Source organism: Neofelis nebulosa, chromosome 6 (genome assembly GCF_028018385.1).
Source record: "Neofelis nebulosa isolate mNeoNeb1 chromosome 6, mNeoNeb1.pri, whole genome shotgun sequence".
NCBI lineage: Eukaryota > Metazoa > Chordata > Mammalia > Carnivora > Felidae > Neofelis > Neofelis nebulosa.
The window spans coordinates 140,833,217-140,851,174 of NC_080787.1; the positions used below are offsets into that span (position 1 = coordinate 140,833,217).

General features: G+C 39.4%; 1 protein-coding gene across 21 annotated transcripts in view; it reads right to left on the reverse strand.

Moving 5' to 3' along the window:
• The window catches only part of SYNE1 (spectrin repeat containing nuclear envelope protein 1), a 490,159-nt gene that overhangs the window by 177,017 nt on the left and 295,184 nt on the right, over positions 1-17,958 (reverse strand). For 20 of the 21 annotated variants that reach the window (XM_058735689.1, XM_058735694.1, XM_058735678.1 and 17 more), the window contains 10 exons: positions 17,665-17,820; positions 15,610-15,762; positions 14,755-14,937; positions 13,656-13,793; positions 9,723-9,908; positions 9,416-9,538; positions 8,929-9,111; positions 7,703-7,846; positions 2,112-2,306; positions 852-992 (listed from right to left, as the gene is read on the reverse strand). In XM_058735689.1, the coding sequence (XP_058591672.1) occupies positions 852-992; positions 2,112-2,306; positions 7,703-7,846; positions 8,929-9,111; positions 9,416-9,538; positions 9,723-9,908; positions 13,656-13,793; positions 14,755-14,937; positions 15,610-15,762; positions 17,665-17,820 (1,602 nt within the window). The remainder of the gene's footprint in view (positions 1-851; positions 993-2,111; positions 2,307-7,702; positions 7,847-8,928; positions 9,112-9,415; positions 9,539-9,722; positions 9,909-13,655; positions 13,794-14,754; positions 14,938-15,609; positions 15,763-17,664; positions 17,821-17,958) is intronic. The other variant, XM_058735690.1, reaches the window with a different exon arrangement.

Below are 17,958 nucleotides of genomic sequence, written 5' to 3' on the forward strand. Positions count from 1 at the left end.
GTCAGCACAGAACCTACTTCAGAGCCTCTGTTCCCCCCCCACCGCCCCCACCCCTCCACTGCTTGTGCTCTCTCTCTCTCTTAAAAATAATAAATAAAAATAAAAAAAAAAACTAAACTATTTTGGTTAAAGGAAAAAAAAGAAACTAGTTCTTAACGTGCATTAAAAATCTTTGGCTGTTGTAAACGCATATTTTTTATTTCTACGTAATATTTTTGATGAAAACTCTTTAACATATTTAACTTAGCACAATCTGAATCTAACATAATGTATGCTAAAAAGCACCACATAACAAGGTATTATCTCCACTTTATAGGAAACAAAATTTAACGTTATTGAAAAATAGATAAAAAACACAAGTCTACTTAGACATTCCAATATATACACCGGGCCATCCCCCTTAAACTGGTTGACAGTAAATAAAGAAAGATTAGGTTTTCATCTTCAAAATCTGAGCTTATCAGTGTCAAAACCACGTTCTATGAATGTTACAATACAAAGAGATCATGTTATTTTACAATGGTGACATAAACATTTCTTTCTCTGTTCGGATGCAGTACTCCTATTAGATAGCTGTTAGAACTCCAGCCATAATGCCTTATAACATGGCCTTCTCCAGCTATAATTTCTGTGACCTAATTTTTGCTCATGTCACTGCTGGAAGCCCAGAAGAGGAACCGGTGGGCTGAGCCCGTAGTGGTTATCACATGACAATCACAGTTTGTGCAATTTCACACCTAATGGTGTGTCCCTCAAAGTCTAAGATTCATACCCACAGTCTATTAAGAACAGGGAATGGAGTCCTGCATCCATCCAGAGATCCTAGCTAGAGGAATGCTAAATCGTGGTACCTGGTTAACAGAAGCATCTGTATTAGCCACAGGTGAAGGGGAGCGACAGGCAGGTGGAGAGGAAATTTCACTGTTGGTTCCCTCCTCCCCAGACTCCTCTGTGACAGGTGACAGCAAAGTGTGACAGCGACCCGCAGTCATCTATCACATAAAACGTAGCCCAAAGGACACGAACAGAACATCAGTTAGCTATGTTAACAAAAGACCTAGTCAGGCACAGGTCAAAACAAAGGTAAGGATATAACAAGAGTTAGAAATACTGAACCCAAATCTACATACGAATTCTGTGTTAGTACTTAAAAGTTTTGTCTTCAAGTTAATAAGACTTTAGGGACCATTTGTAAAACAAACAGGGAAAGAGGGTGCCTATCACATTAAAGACTTTTGTTGTTGATTCAGTGTTTTCCTTTCTTTGATGTTTGTTTGTGTCTTTATAAATAAGTAGTAGAATCGTGGATCATACAAGGGAGAGAAGGGTCTACAAAATAAAACTTGAGTCTTTTGTGGACATCTCCGATTCCAAATGTCCTAGGGACGTAACTATACCCAAAGTAATATTTTGCCAAAAGAGTCCAGGTACATACCCTATCTGAGGCATAGCACATATGTGTGGAAAATATGCAGCACTGGAAAACACTGTCACTCCCAAAACAACTAATGCATTTTTAGATACAAAGTGATAAGGAAATAATGTTGCAGAACAGCAATTAATGGAACCTATTTATTTTAATCCAAAGCTACACTTTGGATTTTCTATTTTCTTATTTTTCTAATAACAGCTTTTCTTCTATATTTTATTAAACATTTGTATAACAGAATACACAAACATATCTAGCTGGCCAGTGATTTAGCTTGGAAAACATACACAAAAAATTTGTGTGGCATGATTCTCCTATCTCCCAGAAATCTACAAAACTGTGCAAAGGAATTTTTTTTTTTTGAAGCTCGGAGCCTTTCAGTGTGATTGCTGAATTATAAACAAATGCAGGGCCAACCTTATGCATATTAAATAATTCAGCCGCCTCAAGCCAACAGCTTCATTTTAACTGTCACTGTTTAGGGTATAGGCATCAAAAACTGGCCTTGGCCCAAATGTAGTCAGAGAGTTGAGGCTGTTCCTCAGTTCTGATCTGCAAGACCCAGCACCGATCCCTAAGTTAAGCCACGGAGAGGGAACCTAGAACCGCTAGCCAGGGGGGGCAGTCAGAAGGGAGTGCAGCGCGCCGGCTCCCATCAAACCCGGCCTTGACCCTTACTTACCATGACCACAGAGGGGTGGGCCGAGGTCGCGGGGAGGAGCTCCCGGTCCAGGTCCTCCGTCCCCTCCGCCAGCCCCTCCACCTCCGTCACCGTCAGCAGCATGGTGGCATGCTTGGCTTTCATCGTCAGCATCTTGCACTTGGAGTTCAAAGAGGCGATCTGCTCCTGGTAGCCCTTGATTTTCTGAGCCAGCTCCTGGGGAAACATTTCCCCCCCCCCAGCCACTGTGTGTCAGAGCAGCATCAAAAGGAAACAGAACTAGTGGCGTTCATCTTCCTCCAGCGCTGGCCAATGAAATCACAGAGCTGCGGCAGCCGGCGGCAGGGCCGCAGCGGAGGGGCAGGATGTGGACGTGCGAGCGCAGGGGGCTGCCGGCAGCGCACCCGCAGCCCGACCGACCGCGGCGCGGCGGGGGCCGGAAGAGCGGCTGCGCGCGGGCCGGGAAGGAGTGCCCGGCGTCCCGGCTCCTAAGCCCGGGAGAGGCTCCGGGTGCAAGCCGGAACTTATGTAACCTGAAGAACTGGCAACTTTCTTTAAAATGCCTAAACAATCTGAAACTGCCAGATGGTTCATGCCACGGAAATTAGGTCATGTGATGACTAAAACTACAAAAAATGCAATGCTCAGCTCTGACCATACTGTGTATCAGATAGAGCAGTCATCTGTTCAACAGACGGTGTCACAAAAGTAAACTGCATGTCAATTCCCGTGGCCCATGGAGTCTTTTTTTGTAGAGCAGCTAAATAGCGCACAGGGGACCCTAATTATTTATGCAGATTATTCCCCAAATAAAGTTTTGTACATTCATCACATTTTTCCCCTCGCGCCTTGCGTGTTTCTAATGTTTCAAATTAGAGCTTTGAACTTGAAGATCAGTTCAAATTTAAGTTCATTTGCGGTTGAAAAAATTGTAAAAATTGTTTAATTTTAAAAATTAAAAATCGTCTTAAAGATCTAAAATACTAAATAAAAAATAATAATCTAAAATGGTGGTTCTAAAATGTTAAGTTTATACTTTCTTATTTAAAAGATGCATATGTGTTCATCAAAAATAAAGATGTATATTCCAAAACCTTAATCCTAAAGTACCAAACCATTCCATTTTTTCTGTTCCTTTTATTTGGCTCCTTTGCCTGAAAAGCTGTCATTGAGTGTTTGTACATAACGTATTTTGCAACAAAAACATTAAATGTCAATTTCTTTGAAACAAGAGTGTGTATATACCTATATACATACATGCACATATACATACTATGCATGTATATGTATGTATACAAATACTATCATCTTAAACACATTGACATTCAAACTAGAGCTTTGAACTTGAAGTTCAGAAACAAAATGACAACAGGGGCACCTGGGTGGCTCAGTTGGTTAAGGGTCCAACTCTTGGTCTTGGCTCTGGTCATGATCTCATGGTGGGGGGATTGAGCCCTGTGTAGGACTCCACACTGTGCAGACACACATATATATCATTTTGTTACTGTCATTTTGTTTCTCCCGTCCCAGCCAAAACTGACTAACTGGAAGAGAAAATGATCCAGCAGAACTCAGCCAGCAGCCCATCTTCTTGACTTCTACTACAGCACAAGAACATTTAAAGGAAGGACTTATTTATTTATTTTTTAAGTTTATTTAGAGAGAGAGGGAGGAGGGGAAAAGAGAGAGGGAGAGAGAGAATCCCAAGCAGCCTCCATGCTTTCAGCTCAGACCCCTACATGGGGCTCGATCCCCATGAACCATGAGATCTTGACCTGAGCCAAAATCAAGACTCGGACCCTTAACCAACTGAGCCACCCAGATGCCCTTAAAGTAAGAATTTAGAAAGTAGAAATGATCACTTTTTACCTTTTAGAGTTGCGGGTACTTAATTAAACCTAAGAGGGCTTTTTTAAAATAGTGATTAAACAGCTATTTACTACATCTGGCCTAGTGCCTAATTTGTGGTTACTCTATTATAATTAGTTAACATGCACATATAGAAGGCATCTACCAGCTTAATGGACTCCTTGAACTCTATGTTTTCATAGGAAAAATCACTAAACCTTCTTATAATGGCTTGCCCCACTGGGGTAGATTTGAAGAATCTTTGCGAAGTAGAGTTAGTTTCAGTCCTTCACCTTTTCTGCCTACATGGAAGGTCATGGTCCCCTACTGCTGTACCCTGCAAAGGCGTGCCCACGCTGGCAGCAAACATCCATCTCCTAAACTGCAGTTGTAACTTTCTTGTGTATAAAACTTAATTGGGTTGTTTGTTAACAATCTAATTCTGGTCTTCACTTCAAAAGATTTTGATTAGGAGGCATTTTGTAGTCATCTCATATGACCCCCTTGGAGAAATAGCTCTTTAGACTTTCTTCTGTAATAATAAAACCTGTCTAAATGGTAATAACTAGTGGGTGGTTAAATCTACTAAATTAAAATGGAGCCCTGATGGGTTCGTGTGTTCACTATTCTCAGGAGGCATATGTATTTTTAACTTTTACTGGATATTTCTGAAAACGATTACCAAGGATGAACATAAACAGATGGGAATGTCAGGTAAAGTGGCTGTTCTGAGGAAAGCTGCCTTCTGTGACCAGTCTCCCACCCTCAGGAGAAGGCCTGGTATATAAGATTTAAAAAAAAAAAAAAAAAAAAAAAAAAAGAGGCCTGAGTATTCTCTCCTATGATTTAAAAGTGGCAGGATAAATTTCTCAAATCAAATGCAGCATTTAAAAAATTACAGAAAAAGCGTGTCTGGGTGGCTCAGTTGGTTAAGCATCCAACTTAGGGCAGGTCACGATCTCACAGCTCATGAGTTCAAGCCCCAAATTAGGCTCTGTGCTGACACCTCAGAGCCTGGAGCCTGCTTCCGGTTCTGTGTCTCCCTCTCTCTCTACTCCCCCCCAGCTCATGCATTCTCCCTCTGTCTCTCTCTCTCTCTCTCTCTCTCTCAAAAATAAATAAACATTAAAAAAATTTTAATGTGAATTCCTTAGAAGTGAATATATTATCAAGTAATTTTATGAATTACAGCTAGTCTTCTAGATACTAGATTCACCTCAAAATTGAAATTCCATTAAAAGGAGATTGAAAAAAAAGGAAAAAGCTGGGGCGCCTGGGCAGTTCAGTCAGTTAAGCATCTGACTTCGGCTCATGTCACGATCTCTCAGTCTGTGAGTTCGAGCCCCACGTTGGGCTCTGTGCTGACATCTCAGAGCCTGGAGCCTGCTTTGGATTCTGTGTCTTCCTCTCTCTCTTTCTGCTCCTCCCTGCTTGTGCTCTGTCTCTCTTACTCTCAAAAATAAATAAAACATAAAAAAAAAAGAAAATACAGGAAAAAGCAGGCTTCCAAATTTTTACGTTATCATAAATCAGGCTTTCTCCACTCAGCACTTTCCTTCCTGTGTTTGTTTTATACATACAATGAGACTCTCACATGACTATGCCATTATTATGATAATGTATTCTAAGTCACATGACAAAACTTGCAAGTGTCTACACTCATGTTTAGAACTGGAAAGAGAAAATGTGACAAAATTAACAGATCACTGAACAGGAGCCTGGAGGATGGTCTTCAGCTGAATGTACTGAGAGCCAAATATGTGACCTTGGACAAGTCATGTATCTTCCTGGACCATTATTCTTCTCTTGTGTGCAATAACAGAGTCCAAATAGTTTCTGCTGCACTGGAAAAACTATGGAATTTGGAGGCACAGATTTGGGAGCCTCAGAAGTCACTTAAAAACATCAGTTTTGGGGCGCCTGGGTGGCTCAGTCAGTTAAGCGTCTGACTTCCACTCAGGTCATGATCTCGCAGCCTGTGAGTTCGAGCCCCGCATCGGGCTCTGTGCTGACAGCTCACAGACTGGAGCCTGCTTCGGATTCTGTGTCTCCCTGTCTCTCTGCCCCTCTCCCCACTCTCACTCTGTCTCTCTCTCTCTCAAAAATAAATAAACATTAAAAAATTTTTTTTAATAAAACAGTTTCTGTTTTCTTATCAGTAAAATGGAGATGATTAAAAAAAATCCTTACCTCACAGAGTTGTTATAAAAGATAATGTAACAACTTTGTAAATTGTTTTTTAAAAAGCCCTCCCCCAAAAAACACTATAGTAATGATAATAATGTTCTTTCAGATAAGATTGTAAAAATATATACTTTCTGTACTATGATAGAAAAGCTGTTACAAAAAAATTCTGGATCGTATAAAATGAGATTAAAAATAGTATCAAAATTAATTTATAATATATACTCTAATGTATGAATTATATAAACAGTGGTCTCAAATATTTGGGTAACATATTTTCATGTAACCAATGGCATAAGAAATCAATAGTTAACGTAGATGTTATCTATAGTGTAGAAGTAAATGTAGGTGTGATATTTATTTACATTATTTTGTAAATCACATATAAGTGTAAGTTACTGATGCACTTGACATGTCAAAAAATTAAAGAACTGCATTTGGAGACTGGGATATTTTATTCTTCAAAGGCAACAATTGAATCTTCTGAGAAACTCACTATGATACTTAGTTTGGAAAAAATAGTTTGTTGCTCTTATGACAACAAAGTTAAAATAGAGCCGATAAAGAATAAACTAAATATCTACCCTTGGCACAGAGAAATTAAGATACTCTCATCCTGTTGCTTACCCCAATTCATGATGCTATGAGCCAGTCCCCAAGGGAAAGAGGAAATAACTCATATAGGAATTGACAGGTCAGAGAAGGACATTCACTGCTAAGAATCAATGGGCCCAAACAGTCAAGGTCTCTGATCTCTGAGACCAAGTCTGTACAAGGGGTGTCCAAGTCCTCAGGCCATAATGAAGTCATGAATACAAGAAAGAAGGCTTTTTTGAAAATGGGGAAGATGTTAACAGACACAATCTGGGAATCAGCAAAAAAAAAAAAAAAAAAAAAAAAAAGGACTACACTCTGATTTTGGTGGTAGGAACTGAAATAACCTATATTTGAAAGTGCAAATGATTTCGATTTTTTTTAATGTTTTTATTTATTTTTGAGACAGAGACAGAGCATGAACGGGGGAGGGGCAGAGAGAGAGGAAGACACAGAATCGGAAGCAGGCTCCAGGCTCCGAGCCATCAGCCCAGAGCCCGACGCGGGGCTCGAACTCACGGACCGCGAGATTGTGACCTGAGCCGAAGTCGGTCGCCCAACTGACTGAGCCACCCAGGCGCCCCGCAAATGATTTCGATTTTAATATGAAATACCTCTTCTGTTTAAAGAGGGTGATCAAAGCAGCAAAGTCTTAGGAACTACTGTTTCTAACAGGTTTTATAAGACAGAGTGGACTGTGTTTGGTGTATTAACCGTGAGAATTTTGGGTGCGGGAGACGGTGGATCCCAGGTGAGATATGTCATCAGTAACACGTAAAGAATTTTGGCATCGAGGGGAAGACTCATGCTCCTGGGTCTTGGAAACGATCCACAAAAACAACCCTCAAGATGCAAAGACCGTCAAAGGGGCTACCTGAGAACGAAGCACACTGTGTGCGGGCCAGGGAAAACTTTTCTCTCTGATTCACTAGAAACCAATCACATTTTCTCACCAAGCCAGTGTCTTGCCTGCCTTCCTGTCTCACCTCATGCCGAGAAATCTGGGCTTGCAGCTCCTGGATGTTGCTGGTGGCCGCGGGTGTGTCCTCAATCTCTCTGTGAGCTCCTTCTATAAGCTCCTGGAGGTGCTGCATTTCTTGCTCATATTGTTCATACTGTACCACGGCCTCCTTTGAAAGAAAAAAAGACGCACGGTTATCTTTCTATATCAATCACTGTGGGCCATTCTGTACTGCTGTCTATGGCGTTAGGTGGTATTTACCTGGGCATCTAGGGAATAAAGAAAGGATGGGTCAAGTCCCTGGATGATGAGAGTCCTCAACTTTATGCAGATCTTTCAAAGACTTGTCTCTAAAATAGTTCGCCAGGATTATGGATGGACTCAAAGCAGCTAAGTGGCTAGATCCTCTCTCTTTTCCCTATTCAAATTATGCTGAAAATGGCAATGTCATAGTCAGAACAACGTCAGGGTGGGAAGCGGTATGAAAAACGTGATTACTTCATTTTTCCACCTAAGAAATACTAAATCTATATGTGAGGCACTTGACTAAATGCTGCGGTGGGAGATTAAAAAATGAAGGAAGCATGACTTCTAGCCTCAGGAATTTACTATGTAACAAATTACAAGGTAATCCAAGGTACAAGAATAGTTGACCAAGTAAACCCTTAGCTATTTAATGAGAACCTACGTAGGCAACTTTTGGATAAGGCAGGTGAAATATTAGTTGAAAGGGCATAGGAGGTGGGTAGCATCATTCCTTCCTCGTAAATGACTCTTCTCTTATTGGCTGAAGAGGCTGAGTTGCATGGGGGTTTGCTTTTCAGGCAAGAAAATGCCTTTACTGCATCAATAAGCTGAAATATGAAAAAAAAAATCTGCAATCTATACTAGCAGTAAAGCTTTTTACAAGGTGTTAGAGGATTCTCCGATGAATAATAAGAGATAAAAATATATAACTGAATATAAAATTAACTTGTATAAGTCATTCTTTACTAAAATATACTGCTACAAGATAGCTGTCACCAAAGGATGTTTTTTATAGAGCTTTCCCCGGGCTCTTGCGGGTGATCCAAATGATAGCATTTCATCTCCTTATTTTATATAACCACAACAATCTGTCAAATTTAACACTCTGGGTGTGTTTTGATGGCTGAGCCCACACAACGCTAAGAAAAGCAGCCCATGACTCATTCGCTGTGGCTCTGTGGGCGCGGGGACGCGAGGGACGCTGGCGGGCACAGCCCCACGTGCCTGCATGATGTTGCACTGCTGGATAGCCGTGTGCTGCAATTGGCTGGCCTCTGCCTGCAGGTGCAAGGCACAATGACAGAGCGGCAGGCTGGCGACCACATCGTCGGGGATCCGGAGGGCACTCTGGCAGATCTGCACGGCATGGACCTTTGGCTTGAGTGACTCCATCTCAGATAGCAGATGCTGAAAGTACGGGTTCACATTTTATATGGCGCAAAAAATTTAAAATGTTTCTATCTGAATAGCTTCTTTCATAAACAAGAGACATTTACTAAATTATAGCTCTGGCATACATTATAAACATTTTCCAAGGAGATTTTCTTTAAGTAACGTGTAGAGTCCTGAGACTATAGCTGAGTTTAGAAGTCATTTTTCCCTCACTATCTTCTTTTTTAAAGATAGATAGATAGGTAGATAGATAGATAGATAGATAGATAGATAGATAGATAGATTCCCCACTCACTTCCTCTGGATTATTCTTGCTTACCTGTCGATGCGAAAGTTGTTCCTTGAGACTAAGACGTCCGACTTCTGGGGAAGTCAGGGTTGTCTGGGCTTGCTCCAAAGCAACTTGTAAGTTTTTTAGCTCAGTTTCAAATTTTTTCATATCCTACAGAGTAAAAGCAATATGAATGTCAATATAGAAGCACTGTTAGTTCAAAGTCATGGGAGAAGAATAACCTCACAGTCAAGAAGGCATATCAGAGGCGAGTACTACATCTCCACTATGGACCCACCATTTTTTTTTAAATGATAGACTTTCTAATTTAAGCTATTGTTATTATTAGTTTTACCTTGGCAGCATCTTGGAGATTCTGCAAACGAATTCTGATCGTCTGTCGTAGCTCCTCAGACTCCCGTCCCAGGTCTGCCACTTGCTGAGACATTTTTTCTGTGGAGTAGATGCTAGCAAGGTACTGTAATTTCTCAATCATTGCTTCCAGATTGCTGGGGATTTCTTCAGATTCTTCCAGCATGGTCTAGAGGGAATTGCCAATAGTCATGACATTGACAGGGAGGCAGAGGCGTACAGGTAACCAATCTGGTGTGGTGTAAGCCAGGAGACTAGGAGGGAGTGCCAGGTCTCAGTGCCCATGCATACTGTGTGGGTTCCATGTGTCTTCTTGTATCTAACCTTCCCAGCCCTGTGCCTACTCCCCACCTATGCTTCTCCTCATTTCACAGAAAAAGAAATCAAAGTTTAGGAACTGCCAACCATTTACTGAGGCCACATGTTGTTAAGTGTTGGACAGGCTCGTGCTCTGTCAACCACCCCAAGCTGTTCCCTGATGAGGGTCAGGACACGAGTATCTCAGGGATATCTGTGCTCTGACACATTAGGCCTTCTTGTCAGGATGTTGAGCTTACTTTTCCTCCTATTTACTCAAGAGATGCTTTCTAGCTCTCATATTCTATGTCTAAGATCTAAGACACTTATCAATCTAAGAAATGAAAACAGAAGAGCATTACAAACAAACAAAAAAAAACACTTTTGAACAGTTCCTTTAAATGAAACAAAGAGGGTAGAAGCTACTTGAGATTAGCAAGAGGAATAAAACACAGCCCTGGTCATTCTGGATAGTATCCTCTAGTGGGACTAATAATACACATGGATTGTTAACCACATAATGTGCATTATATGAGCAGAGTGAAAGAGAAGAAAGACTAGAGATGACGGAATATTACTTGCAGGAGGCTTGGGAGGCGGAACAGCATAAGCAAAGGCACAGAGGTGAATGAGCACAGAATGTTCAGTTCCCGGGATGTGTGATGTGTAAAGAAGAGAAATGGAAGCTGGGATATTATCCTTGAACAACAGATCTTTAATTTCAAAATACAGTACAGTTTTTCCCTCACAAGGAAAGGAAATACTGAAAATCTAAAGAAGAAAATCAAATATTCCACAATATGGCAGAGGTAACTTTAAGAGATAACTGCTGTTACATTTGGGTATATATTTGGATAATTGAGATCATAATATACTATAATTTTCCATCTTTCTTTTCCACCTGACACTAGGAACACCTCTATTCTCTCTGTGTACTGCTTCTGGCTAACCTTTGGGAGCTTTACCTAAGGCGGGCACGGGAGAACTCTCAAAAGAGTATCTACAGACTGAGTTCTCTCCTGAGCGTCTGTGGGATGTGTGGTGTCTGTCCTGTGTCCCCAATGCACTCAATCTGCCCAACTGCCCAAGTCAAAACACCTAGGAGCCCTCCTTGGCTGCTCCCTCTCTTCCACCCACATCCAAAAGTCTCCTCTCCAGAGTCCATAACTCTAGCTCAGTATTAGCCCCTGATTCTCTCTTCTCTCAACCTCTAAAGAGTCCTTGTCACTCTCTAGCATATCACTGCCACTGCCTTCCATCCTGTCTTACCTTCCTCAGTCTGTTTTCCACAGGCTGCTAATTCATCTTTTTTAAAATACAAGCCGGGATTTGTTGCTTGCCTACAGAATATCTGTCAGAGGCTTCACAGTGACTATAGGGTAAAGCCCAAGTTCTTCACAGGCCTTTCAATACTTTTCTTCTCTCTCTATTCTTCTCTCTCATGCCTCTTTCCAGCTTTCGTCCACACATCTTCCCCGTACTACGCCCTCCACTGCATGGAACAGAGCACCCCTCACTCTTACTATTGGGATGTCCACATGTATTTTTGTTTAAAATGCATTTCAAGCAAGTAGGCAGCCTGTTAATTACCTTTTCCTAAGAAGGCCTCCTTAAGCTTCCCCTAGACTCTGGGCAGTGTGGACAGAGCACCCCCCTGTGGGCTCCATCAACACCTCGAACCCTCATTTCCTGCACTTATCACACTGTTGGCAATTGTCTAGATCTATCTTTTGTCTCCGTTATCAACTCCCTGGGGGCAAGGACAGGGAATATTCTTTGTTTTCTGAAGGCCTAACGAAATTCCTAGCTTTGGAAAGCATTCTATAAATATTTGCTGAAACAGTAAGTGAATGCAAGACCTATTTAAAAACAAAAACAAAAACAAAAAAACCCCTTAATGGTCATTTTAGAGACTACATTATACTCTATTATATCTAAAAATTCATTCAGAAAAGTGACCTTAACCTTTAGGTTTGCTTTAAAATTCTACTATAGTTATTAATACTGCATATTTTCTACATTTTGGATTATGGAGTAGTAATGTTTTGATGTTCATGATACATTTTGCCAATTGTTTTTCAAAAAGATTTTAACAAGCAGCCATCAGTGTTTGAGAGCTCTCACTTCTTTAAATATGAACTTTACATAATCTTTAAATGGGGTTAACTTGATGGTTAAAGTGTTCTCTCTCTCTTTTAAATTTTCATTTCTAGATTTCTAATGAGGTTGAATATTTTTTCATTGTTTACAACCAATTGCATCTTGAGTCTTGTCAGTTAATATATAAGCATATCCTCAGGCAGAAGACGGGAGTAGTTTACTAAAGATTCCAGAAGAGTATAAAGATTGATGAGAAGAAAGATTATGTACACAGGGAAACTGATTAGCATCTGTTAACACATTCCAAGGAGGAGAAAATAAGGCTTTGATCTAGAACCCTGCATACAGGAATGGAAAAGGGAATAGGAGTATAGATAGGAGTATACTGGGGCCCCTGGGTGGCTCAGTGGGTTAAGCGCCCAACTTCAGCTCAGGTCATGATCTCACAGTTCGTGAGTTCAAGCCTCACATTGGGCAACTTGTTGCCAGCGCACAGTCTGCTTCAGATCCTCTGTTCCCCTCTCTCTCTCTGCTCCTCTCCCGCTTGCTCATGCATGCTCTCTCCACCTCCCCCCCATAAATAATAAACATTAAAAATAAGGCGTATGCATAAATCAGAATAAAAGAGAGAGATCTAAAATACTTGAGGATATGCATGCAACCTAAGTACAAATCATTCTGTATTGTACCATAAACTAACTGGGCTATTAGATGTTTGTATCTAATTCAAGTTTAAGATAATAAAAGGGTGAAATAATTTCCTGGATGATGTGACCAGAAGAAAACTTCAGGAAATGAAGTAACACAGCCACCATGTGATATGGATTCTTTGCTCTCTCCCAGCTGACCCCTACTTCCTGTGGAAAATCAGACAACTGAGACCAGGCAGAATGCTGAGAAGAATGAGGAACCTGCGTGGCAGGTTGTGTGCTTGATATTTGCACATATGTTAAACCATTTAATCTTCACGATAATTCTGCAATATAAATATCATTTACATCTCTATCTTACTGATGAGAAGACTGAATTCAGGGAAGCAGAGTAGTTTGCTCCAAATTGCATAGCCCTAAATAGCAGAGCTTGGTTTTCAGATCAGTCTGAGTCTGGAGCCTATAATCTTTCCACACGTCATATCTCTTCATGGGGAAGAGTTTCCCACCACATCCCTACGTATGATTGTTTCAAAGAAGCTGCAAAAAAAGAGAGACCTGTACAAAGGTGATTCTTTTGGGTCTTGGAGAAAGAAAAGTCTAGGGGAAAACTGAGTTAACATTACCTATTAAAAAAAAAGTCTAGGGGAGACACAGGATATCTATTATTTATACAGTCTTCTGAAATCTTATGGGTAGCCACTTTCTTTCAAACCATTGGACAAGCCATCAGGGCTACCTTAGCTTTCTTTTTATCTGGCACCTACAATAATTTTATGTCATGGCCCTCAACATTTTCTGTCAGGCCAGCCAGTTAAATCAAATTGCTCTCTTAGTCACTCTTTGAAAACGATTTTTCCCAAAGTTACCTGATGGAAAATGTATTGTTCTCGAAGTTGGTTGGCAGAATTCCATGCAATCTTTCCATGAACCAAGACTTTGGCTTTCTCAATCCACTTCAAAATGAATTCAAGCATTTCAGTGTATTCTTCTAAATGTGATGCTGCCTGAAAAAATCATTAACATTCAGATAACATATGTAAACTCTGCTTTGTGAGCTAGAAATTAGTCTTCTATTTCTCTTTAGATACAATAATCCTAGGGGTTGATTGTTATAACATCTGTGATATTTAAAGGTATCACAAACAATCATCTCCTTGTTGAAAATCTATCAAGGGCTTCCCAGTGACTTTAGGATAAAATTCAAGTTCTTAATATGCTTGAATAATCTTTCTTTTAAAAATATGCTCTGTTCTTATCCCTTGGTCATCTATCTAGTGCCTCTCTATCCCTCCTTCCATATTTATTCCACCTCCACTGATGAAGGAGGTGGTGGGGGGATTATAGCATGCCAGATTTCTGTACTGTAATTCATTAGTTGCCAATCTTGATTTAACTTGTCCCTGATTACAGAAAAAATATATAATTAATTTGTAAAGGTGAGTCTACAGTCAATAATTATGATGAATGTGTGACCTGAACTTATCTATCTACATATAGATATATCTATGTCTTATATCTTTATATATATTATTTACATGCACTATGTATTTTATTTCATATACATATATAAACATATATGTATACATATATATATATACACATACATATATACACACACACATATATCTATAACTTTAAGATAGTTGAATACACCCCAAACCGATTTTATAAAACATGTTAATGGGTGAGTATTTATTTCACAAAGTGCTTTTCTAGTTTACAAAACATTCATTCCAAAAGTTCATCTATATGACCACCGTTGTCAATGAACTTCTCATATGGTTTGATATAAAACAAAGGCAAGTTTCCATGTAAATCTTAGGATACTAAACAGGTGTGGTATGTAATAATCTACCCTTAAACCACCCTCATCATTGTCAATATTATCTTTTTATTTTTCAAAAGAAAAAGCAAACACTTAATTTCTACCTTAGAGGATTTTGATTCCTGGCCTGGAAGACATACCTGACTGAGCTTGGAGAGCCGATTCTCAGCCTGTCTAATGGTCTGCTGGTGTAGTTCCATCAGTTTTCCTACCTTCTTGGCCAGTGGTTTACCCAGTTGGCCATTCTGTTCCGAGAATTTCTGTACTGCTGCATCTAGTTCCATTAATTTTAAATTACAGCCATCTAATTCCTCTCCTAGCACCTAGATGGTAATCCAAATAAAAGAACATTAGACTACAGAAAAGAAATTTCTCCAGCTTTTCCAAGATCAAAGGGTGACATTTTAAATGTTTTTTTGTCAATGCCAAGTATTATAAAGAATATTTCTACATGATCAAGTCATTTCTGTTTCTTCAGTTAGAAAGGCAGAGCAGATGTAAATTAAAAAAATAAAAAATTAAAAAAAAAAAAAAAAAAGGAAGGCAGAGCAGACAGGAGGTTTTGTTATGCTGGTGTTTATTTCCTATGAGGCTGAGTGAGAAGGCTAATGTTTCCTTCTGCCCCACCCCGAAAGGATTAGTCACTTAACTCATCAGCAGAGTGAGAGCACCACCAAGGTCATCCTTTATTTTGGAATTTATATATTTATATTCCCCAATAATTATTTGGTCTTTTGACACTCTTCCCTCTTCCCTGCATGTGCAGGTACATTTATTAATACAGCTCCATTGGAATGATGAGGTATATGATGTAAGTTATCTATGCTATTATCTGTATAATAGCACATATATGCTTTACTATCTGGTTTTACTGAAGCTTGCTAATCAAGAAAGTTTTTTTTTTTCCTCTGTCTATATCCCCAAAATAAACTAACTCCAAAATATATGGAATTCATTCAGTAGCACCTCTTATATTTCCACTTCTCCTTCCTTACCTTTTGGTCGATCTTAGCTTGTTGTAAATTATCTGTCTTTGCTCTCAGCTTACTGAGGATAGTTGTGAGATCTTTGGCTATCTTCTGAATTTGCCGGCTGAATTCCTGGCTCATGGCCTTGCTCTGTTCAACTTCTCTTACTTTGTCCTGGATCTAAACAATCAGTGAGAACAACGAAACCAACCATGATTAAAACTGCATAATTGCTATTAAAAACCTCAATCTTAAGATGTTGACAAGAGACTCTTGAGTTGGTTAACGCCACTTGGGCATTGATGCACGTTGTCAGACCAGCCACATGCCGTTACTGGTTCTCATGGCTTTCCTGCGGCCTTGCTATTCACCACCCCTTACTGCTGCTGTTTCAGCAAAGGAACAAGCGTTGCATGTGTAGTGAGCTACACATCAATGTTTACAGAATACTCATTTTAGATAGAAGTGTACACGGCAGAGCTTGAATCTCAGCTTCTCCGTTTACTAACTTCAGAACACGAATTCTTTTAGGCCTCTGTCTCCATAAAATGGAAAACCCTTCCAGATAATTAGAAGCACCTGGATTTGTTTCCAAGCACCTTTTTTGTAAGTAGATGTTGGTGATCTGCTCTTTTTCCAACTTCCCAAGTACCTCCCAATAATATATCAAAACAGTGTTAAGCATATCCAATAGAAAGAAAGGTGAAAAAGGAACAGTTAATGTTTACAATTTTCTAATGATTTGATAACATTGATATTTCTGCCTATAATGAAATGCTTGAGAGAAAATGGTAAAGTAACATTTTCTTTATGTAAGTGAAGGCTTTAAAAAATCACTTGAGTATAGAGGAAACACACCATTAAGATAATACTTTTTTTGGACTTGATTATTTTGAGTTGAGTGCCAATGTAAATGAAATGCATGAGGATAACTCTAATATAGAGAAAATTTATCCAGCGAGAAAGAAAACTTAAATTTGAACTTTTTCTTAAAAATCTGAACTTGCGAAGTCATCCTTCCCAGTAGACCTTCCAATGTCTAAGAAGAAAAACCAAGCAGGCCAATTAAATACTTAAAATAGAAAATAACATTTTAGTTTATTTAGACATTTAGATGCAGGGGCATTGAGTTTTCATGAAATTTTTAAAACACTTTGCTTTATACATTAGAGGGCCCAAAAGATGTTGTGCACCTGTATGAATTTTATAATTTGCTGCGAGGGAATACTACTTTGCATTTCGTGTAGCACTTTAGAATTGGTGGGATACCTTCTCTCTGTCCTCTGTTGACTGCTTTTACCTAAACTGTGGCGTTATGTCACCGAGGAGGTCCTAAAAAACCATTATGTTTCCATACAGATGCACCCAAAGCCATTTTCACTAAGTAAAAGTGTGCCCTCTTTTGGGGATCTATGATAGAAATGTCCCTCTGATCTCAGTCCTATGAATGACTATGTATCTCTGTCTAAAAAAAAAAAAAAAAAAAAAAAAAGAAAGAAAAGAAAGAAAAAACTATTTGTTTTAAAATTCATAGACATGGATTAGATTATGTGTCACACCTTTCTTTGGTTATTTAAAAGCTAGAGTTTATTTGATGGGCCTTCCTCTAGTGACATTATAGGATCCACCAACATGCATTTTGGGTAGTAACTTCTTCCCTGGCTCCACCTTATTTATTTATTTATTTATTTATTTATTTATTTGTTACTTTGATTTTCCCTTTCTCCAACTATCTTCACCTACTTAACTTACATCTTGCTGAACCCAAAATAACAGCTAGAAGTGTACCCAGCAGATCCTCGGTACTCAAGAATTTTTATTGAGTACTTGAAATATATTTGTTTTAAAAAAATGTGTCTTTTTTTTTTAAGAAAAAGGTGAACTAGGGAAGTTATTTTTATCGTATAACATTATTGTTCACAACTGTGATCATCCGACGAGCTTCTTGCCACCACAGAAGAACCCTAATTTAATATTGTTATTTTATACGGAAGACGTGATTATGAAGACATGGAGACCTGGTTGTGAAAATCAAGAACTACAGAAGAATGGAAAGGCACGCTTCTGTGACCGTACGTGTACCTGATCATGGATAGTTCCTAGGTCCAGTGCCACCTCAGCTAACTGAAGGGAGAGTTCAGAAGGTAATATGGAATAAAGACCCAGGTACTTATTCTTCTGCTCTTCAGCCATTTTCTCAATGCTCTGTCGGTGATTTGTGGCTTCTGTTAGGAGAAGCTAAAGAAAAGATCAAAGTAAGAAACTTCTGGAAGACTGATGAGGAAATTCATTTTTCTGGGTACAGAGACAAGACTGTGTATTTTTCAACAATATATGAAGTGTGGAATTAGAGAAACATCTTAAAAAAAAAAAATC